Genomic DNA, 7,823 nt, shown 5'->3' with positions numbered 1-7,823 from the left:
TTGCCGGTCCCGGTCTGGTACGGGCGCGACACTGAGGGTTGCGATCCGTTGCCAGACATGAAAAAAAATTAAAAAAAAAAAAAAAAAGGAAAAAAAAAATAAAAACATACAGCTTCATGACTTTATAACTCATAAGTAATATTTAATAAACAATACATATAATTTCATGATATTTAACAATCTCTATTTTGGTGGTTCCTTAGCTAATACAGAGAAATATGTACAAAGCTCTTTTGTGCACAATTAATAGCATAAAATCTCTTTGTGAAAGAAGCCAGATAAAAAACCATAGTGCATAAAAGCAATTTTACAATATAGTCCTCTAAATGGCTTATAAAATTGCTATCAAACAAAAGAAATTTTACCATGCAAAGTTAAACCTTAATTGGCAATTAGTTTCCTAAGAATATATTTTTTTTCCTTTTTGTCTTTTTTCGTGACCGGCAACGGGATCGCAACCCTCGGTGTTGCGCCCGCACCGCGCTCAACCAGTGAGCGGACTGGTCTCTATATGGGATCCGAACCCTCGGCGGGAGCGCCGCCACACTCCCAAGCGCTGCACTCTACCGAGTGCGCCACTGGGCCTGCCCCTAAGTATATTTTTTATTACAAAATTTTCCACAAGGCAATAATATAATTTAGAGTTCACACTTTAACAAGCAGAAATGATTCTAAAAAGTTATATAGAAGAATCTAGAAACTATTAAAACACTATTCAACTTATCTGTCAATATCAGGAACTTTAATAAAAATAGAAAGCATAATTTAAAGTCAGCTATAATGCCCCCAAATTACAGTTTCATTCAAAAACATTACTAAATTTATGCTTTAACACATACCAAGAAGTGGTGACATATTCTGAAATATACGAAGCAACTCTGGTGTAATACATGGGCTGTTTTCCAATGTTACTAACCTAGGAAGAAAAAACAAATGATTAAATCACTTTCCATGCCCACTAAATCCACTAACATAACTTAAATATAAAAACTATTTCATTTAGGGGCCGGCCTGGTGGCGCACTGCTACAGTGCGCCGCTTGGGAGCGCTGCGGCGCTCCCGCCGAGGGTTCGGATCCCACATACAGACCGGCCGCTCACTGGCTGAGCGAGGTGCGGGTGCAGCACTGAGGGTTGCGATCCCGTTGCCGGTCCCGGTCCGGTACGGGCGCGACACTGAGGGTTGCGATCCTTTGCCGGTCACGAAAAAAAGACAAAAAGAAAAAAAAAAAAAAAGCTATTTCATTTAAAGAAAGAATAAAAAATAGACAATATAGAAAGTTATAAAAATTATCTTTCTAAGAAAAAAATTACCAAGTGCCTCAAAACAAAAATATACAAATTATGTAATATTATTTTTACATACATAGCAAAAACAGTAAGGAAATGACAACAATCGACCCTAGGTATTGGGGGGTTGGTGCCAGGACATCCCTCAGATACCAAAATCCACCGATGCTCAAGTCTCTGATGTAAGATGACACGGTATTTACATATAACCTACACACATCTTCCTGTATACTTTAAATCATCTCTAGATTATTTATAATACCTAATACAATGTAGGTGCTATGTAAATAGTTGTTATACTGTACTGTTTAGGAAATAATAATAGAAAAAAGTCTGTACATGTTCAGTACAGAAACAATTATTTTTTTTAATATTTTTGATCCACGACTGGTTGAATTCATGGATGTGGGATTCACAGACATGGAGGGCTGACTGTATAAAGTATCTACAACAATAAAATTATAATGATAAAGCAAAAGCATTATTATTATGTATTGGTCAAGGAGAGATAAAAATTATTTTCTTGTTCTGGTTTTCTTGATATATTCTTCTGTCACATGTAATTAAAATGTCCCTTCAATGAGGAACTAGGCTAATAAATCAGTAAAACATCTTATAAATAAACATAAACTTAGTACAACAAAGACCAATTACAAGCCTATCTCACACAGCATTAGCAATCTGAAACATTCAACATATAAAAAATATATATGGGTTAAGGCTTATCATAAAAGTGTGTGGTTGGTTTATCTACTCACCAGCATCAAACCCCAAAGAACTTAAAGGGGAAAAACCATGATTGTCACTGTAGCAGCAAGAAAAGCGGGGGTGGGGGGGTTGGGGGGAGAATCCTATTCAAAATTTGATATTTGCTATAAAAACCCTTATCTGATTATAAATAAAAAGGAACTTCCTTAATCCGATGAGAGAGTATCTGTTGAACACTCATAGCAAACATACTTAGTGATGACCTATTGAAACCATTCTCTCAAAAAGCAAAAACAAGCCTCTAAGAACAATCTCTTGTCTATCATCTTCACATTTATTCAGTAGAAGGCCTTTCACATAATATGCAAAGTAAGTTAATAAAAGATACAAGAGTAAGAGAAGAAAAAGTTAAACAGTCTTTATTCACAAAAGATATGACATAAAAAAGAAAGGCAGAAATAATTCATAGACAAGTTATTCAAATTACTAACAGTTCAGAAAGGCCACTGAATATATTAATATACAAATATTAAATGACTTCCTATATACCACAACAAATAGTTAAGATGTAAATGGATGACATTATCAGAGTCATAGATACAAAAATCCAACATTATAAAGATGTCAGTTCTCTCCAAACTGTCAAAACAGAATCAACGCAATTTCAATTCAAATTCCTACAGGGTTTTTTCTGAAAATTAGGCAAGCTGATTGTAAAATGATTGGAGGGCAAAGGCCAAGAGCAGACGAGAAATTTCTCAAAGAAAGAAAAAGTTACATATAGGGGAGGTGGGGTAGGACAGGGTAGGGGGAAGGGGAGAGATAGTCACTTGATCAGATACAATGACTTACCATAAAACCACTGTAATTAATATAGTAAAGGAAATAGAAAGTACAATAAATAGTCTCCCCTTATCAATGGGACCAAACTAAGATTCTATCTGAAACTTGTTCCTTCCCTCCCATTTAGTCATTAGCTTGGTCAAAAGGCCAATCACTCTCACTTCCTATGCTAGCTCCCACAGTATAAATCATGCTTTTCAAAAGAGGGGAAAAAAACTTTAAGAATTTACTTGAAAATAAAATGACAAGGTGTGTAATTCCAAATTAAACTAATAAAGATGGAGAAATGAGAAGTGAGGCAAAGTGCCATTCTTAACCTTGAAAAAAAGGAGAAAGTTACTATTTTGATTAATATTTAGATAAAGCTATATATAAGATCATCTTTGACTAGAAAAATGTAAAATTTAATGTTACCCTTCCATAAAAAACATAAAAAAGAGAATACATAACGTAAAAAGATGAACTATCAGCCCCCCAAGTAAATGTAACACATCAAAATTCTATTGAAGTAAAGCATCTTTGGTTAAGTTAAAATATAAAATATAAAACTTTGCTCTTTATAGGAGACAAAACTAAATGTCAAACAGAAAAGCTAAAATGTAAAAGACGAACGAAGAAAGTTAAGTCAAATCTAAACAAAATAAACCATGACAATATTAATATCAGGTAAAATTTAAATGCAAAAGAATTAAAAGGTGGAATGTAAATCACCGCATACATATATTATTACATGACATGATGCTTCATGAAAACATTTTAAATTTTAAATACTGTATGTATATATAAAATATTTTAACGATACACAAAAGTACTAAAGTGCCAAAATTCTATGTAGTACAAGATATTTTTTAAAACATACAGATCAAATATGTTTGAAATAAAAACAGGACATGGACACAAAAAACAACTGGACAGAATATTTTAATAAATCACTGTCAAGAAGAAAAAGCAAAATAATGTGAACTATACAACTGACAAGTTAAAAAGAATAGATGCATGTGAAAGTCTACATCTTTGACACCATCATTGCAACAGTATGTGAGTATACTACAAAAAGAGAGCCTCAGTCCTTAAAATTCACATTAAGTTTTTAAAAAATTGTACAAGCCTCATGTTGTAATTGCAATGTAATAAATCCAGACCTGAATCATATATTTTAATGACAGCAAAAAATAAACAAAGTTGGGTCAAAGAAGTCACTAAAAAACTTGTAATGCTACCACCAAAATAAAAGATAGGATATTTTATATCTAAACTTAAGGAAAAATAGGTAGTTATACTACAGGATAAATTCATAGCTTTAAGTGTTTTAGTACTTAATAAGAAAAACAAAGGTAATAAATAACCTTTCGTCTTACAGGTTTAGTAAAATATGCTAATGATTAAATGTATAAACTAAAAAATTTGAAACAGAAATAAATTAACAAAAGGACAGAAAATAGAATTTATAAATCTAAGCAGGAGCTCCTTCACAATAAAAAGACAAATATCTAATAAATTTACTTTAAAAAGAGATAAAACAAAAATAAAACTATGAATGGCAGAGATAAAGCAAAAACAAAGAAACTCTTCTATTAGTATTTTAAGGGACTAAGTGCCAAAACTAGCAGACATCAAAAATCAAAATCAAAATAAGGATGTATAAACTAGTAACTAGGGAACAACCTGAGGGTGTTATCAAAACTGTTTTAAGTGAACCCCCAGCTGGGACCATGGGTCCATTTCCAGTTCTCTTTATTATTAAATTCTCTTAATGTCCAAAGAATAGATAGATACTATTTTACAAAAACCATTCCAGTATAAAGAAAATGATTTTTTAAATTGTTAAAGTGGTACAATAAACATAAACCTGATAATAAAGTCAAACTCATTTATAAGTAGGTGAAAAAATAAAATTAGGTAAAATATTTTTAAAAATTACAGTCTTTTGGGCCGGCCCAGTGGCGCACTGGAGAGTGCGCCACTTGGGAGCAAGGCAGCACTCCCGCCGAGGGTTCAGATCCCATGTGGAGACCAGTTCCCGCTCACTGGCTGAGCGTGGTGCGGGCGCAACACCGAGGGTTGCGATCCCATTGCTGGTCCCCGGTACGGGCGCGACACCAAGGGTTGCGATCCCGTTACCGGTCAGTAAAAAAGACAAAAAGGAAAAAAAAAAATTACAGTCTTTTAAAAGTGTAATTCATCCCAGCAAGTAAATTTTACCTTAGGAAGTCAAGGTTGTTTAAAAAGAGATTTTTTTAAAAAAAGAGAAATATAATCTCCTAAGTACATAGCAAAAGCAATCAAATTTGTTTTGTTTTTAAATGATGAAGATCACATTACATTTAATGGTATATAGCTAATACTGCTGATTGCTTACCAGTATTCATTACCCCATCCTATTTCCTTAAAAAAAAAAAAAAAAACTTTTCATGTATTACCTTTTGTTCAAATTCTGTTTAAAAATAATTTACTGTATTACATGTTCCTATCAAGAAAGAAGAAAAGCTGAGAATGAGCTAATTCTTGGAACATAGGTCAAATAACAAAGAAAAAGTAGAACGAGGAGATAATATAAGAGTGGAAATTAATAAATAGTAAACAAACATACGACAAAGAGAATGAAAGCCAAAGGTTGGTTTTTTGAAAAGACTAACAATATTGACAAATCTCCAGTGAGACGGATCAGGAGGAAATTAAAAAGTCATTAAATGAAAAAAAAAAAATCCTGTCTCAGTCTGAGAGTTTCACTTTATGATTCATGGCCACAAACATCACCCGGTACTGGTTATCCCTAATAAGTTCAAATTCTCATTCTCTAGGAAAACTACTTTATGAATATAACTCTTCTCTCCCACAGACCTCTCATCTTGTGTATACTCCTACTCCAGGATCTCAAACAAGTTGTCAGTCCTCACAGCTTGTACTTCCTTATTTCCAATTCATTCTTCAGTCTACTCCCACATTAATTTCTGTTTTTACCAATCCACTAAAAACCCTCCTATCATCTCCATGTGGCCAAATTCACTTCTCTGTTCCATCTTACTAGAACAATCAGCAACACTTGAGATAGCTGACCACTCCCTCTTTTAAAGAATATTCTACTCTCTTTATTTGGTTTTCCTACTATAGTCATGTGCCCCATAATAACGTTTCTATCAATAATGGACCATATATTATGACAGTTGTCCCATAAGATTAAATATTGCATTTTTACTGTAACTTTTCCATGTTTAGATATGTTCAGATGTACAAATATTTACCATTGTGTCACAACTGCCTAAAGTATTCAGTGTAGTAACATGGTGTACAGATTTGTAGCCTAGGAGCCATGGACTATATATATACCATACAGCCTACGGGTATAGTAGGCTATACCATCTAGGTTTGAGTAAGTATGCCCTATGATGTTTGAATGATGACAAAATCACCTAATGACACATTTCTCAGGACACATCCCCTTCACTAAGAAACGCATGACTGTATACAGTAGATATACATACTGTATATAGTAGACAGCATTCTCTGTCTTCTTAGATGGCTCCTTTTGTGTCCTCGAAATGTTATAAGTTCATTAGAATTCTGCCCTGGGAAGAATGTTCTCTATCTGGGGCCGGCCCATGGCTCACTTGGGAGAGTGTGGTACTGACAAAACCAAGGCCACGGGGTCAGATCCCTATATAGGGATGGCTGGTTAGCTCACTTGGAAAAGTGTGGTGCTGACAACACCAAGTCAAGGGTTAAGATCCCCTTGCTGGTCATCTTTTGAGAAAAAAAAAAAAAAAATGTTCTCTATCTGCCCATCTCGTCCTAGGCAATCTTACATATCCTCAGGCTTTAAATGCTATACACAAAGTGCTAACCACTTTAGCAAACATACCTTAATCCTCACAACAACCATGTGAGGCAGAAACTTTTTCATTTTATGGATAAGAAAACTGAGGCTCACAGATGATGACTAACTTATTAAAATCACTAATCTAATGCAGTGGTATAACTGGGACTGGCAACTATATCTGTCTGATTCTAAATATAAGCTGTTAACTCACTAATAAAAATATGGAAATTTATACCCTGATTCTCTAATCTATAGAATCTCAACTATTAATAAATTTGGTAATTTTTTTTTTATCCCACCTGCCCCCCAAATTTGTTAAACTTTTAAAAAGTTTGTCCTAATAATTTATTTTAATTTACAAATAACTAAAGCCTGGACAAAAGAAATTACCATTAACAGAGCAATCCATTTTTATTATTACCTGTTGATGTAATCCTTTGAAAATTCATAAACACATTAAGTCTGTAATACTATCTTTATCATATTTTAATTTTTCTAATATTAAATATCATATAGTATGTACATGTTTAGAAGAAAATAATTTATGTGTCAGAGATAAATATTTTAATTCATAATGTAGAGCAGGGGTTGGCAAACTACAGCTCATGCGCTAAATTCAACCTATATCCTATTTCTGTAAATGATGTTTAACTGTAGTACAGCCATGTCCATTGGTGTATGTACTATGACTGCTTTGACACTAACACAGCAGAGTTGAGTAGCTGCAACAGAGACTGTATGACCTGGAAAGCCTAAAACATTTATTGTCTAGATCTTTGCAGAAAAAGTTTGCCAAGCTCTGATCTAGAGTAACCTATTCTTGTACAAATACAAATATATGAATATAAACGATTTCAACAGGCTATTTCAATCAAACCATCTAAATGTCATTTCAGTTCAAACAACATAACCTAGAAAAAATATGAGGAACCCCAATTGCAAATTATTAGGTATCTACCTAGTTAAGGTTTAAAATTGTTCATCTAGTATTCTGATATAGATCATTAATATATAATATGCACCAAAAACAATTTCTAAGAATCAAAATTGCTAATTACTAGACATCTAAGCAAAGGAAAGAGAGAGAGAGAGAGAGAGAGAGAGAGAGAGAGAGAGAGAGAGAGAGAGAGAGAGAGAGAGAGAGAGAGAGAGAGAGAGAGAGAGAG

The 7,823-nt window shown here is 33.6% G+C and overlaps 1 protein-coding gene across 2 annotated transcripts in view; it reads right to left on the bottom strand.

Moving 5' to 3' along the window:
* IPO11 (importin 11) overlaps window positions 1–7,823 on the bottom strand; it is a 251,868-nt gene that overhangs the window by 136,573 nt on the left and 107,472 nt on the right. For both annotated transcript variants that reach the window (XM_008579583.1, XM_008579584.1), the window contains exon 22: window positions 840–916. In XM_008579583.1, coding sequence (XP_008577805.1) covers window positions 840–916 — 77 coding nt within the window. The remainder of the gene's footprint in view (window positions 1–839; window positions 917–7,823) is intronic.

This window comes from Galeopterus variegatus, unplaced genomic scaffold (genome assembly GCF_000696425.1).
Source record: "Galeopterus variegatus unplaced genomic scaffold, G_variegatus-3.0.2 Scaffold1916, whole genome shotgun sequence".
Lineage (NCBI taxonomy): Eukaryota > Metazoa > Chordata > Mammalia > Dermoptera > Cynocephalidae > Galeopterus > Galeopterus variegatus.
Note: the sequence above shows the minus strand (reverse complement) of the source record. Positions and strands in the feature narration are given on the sequence as shown.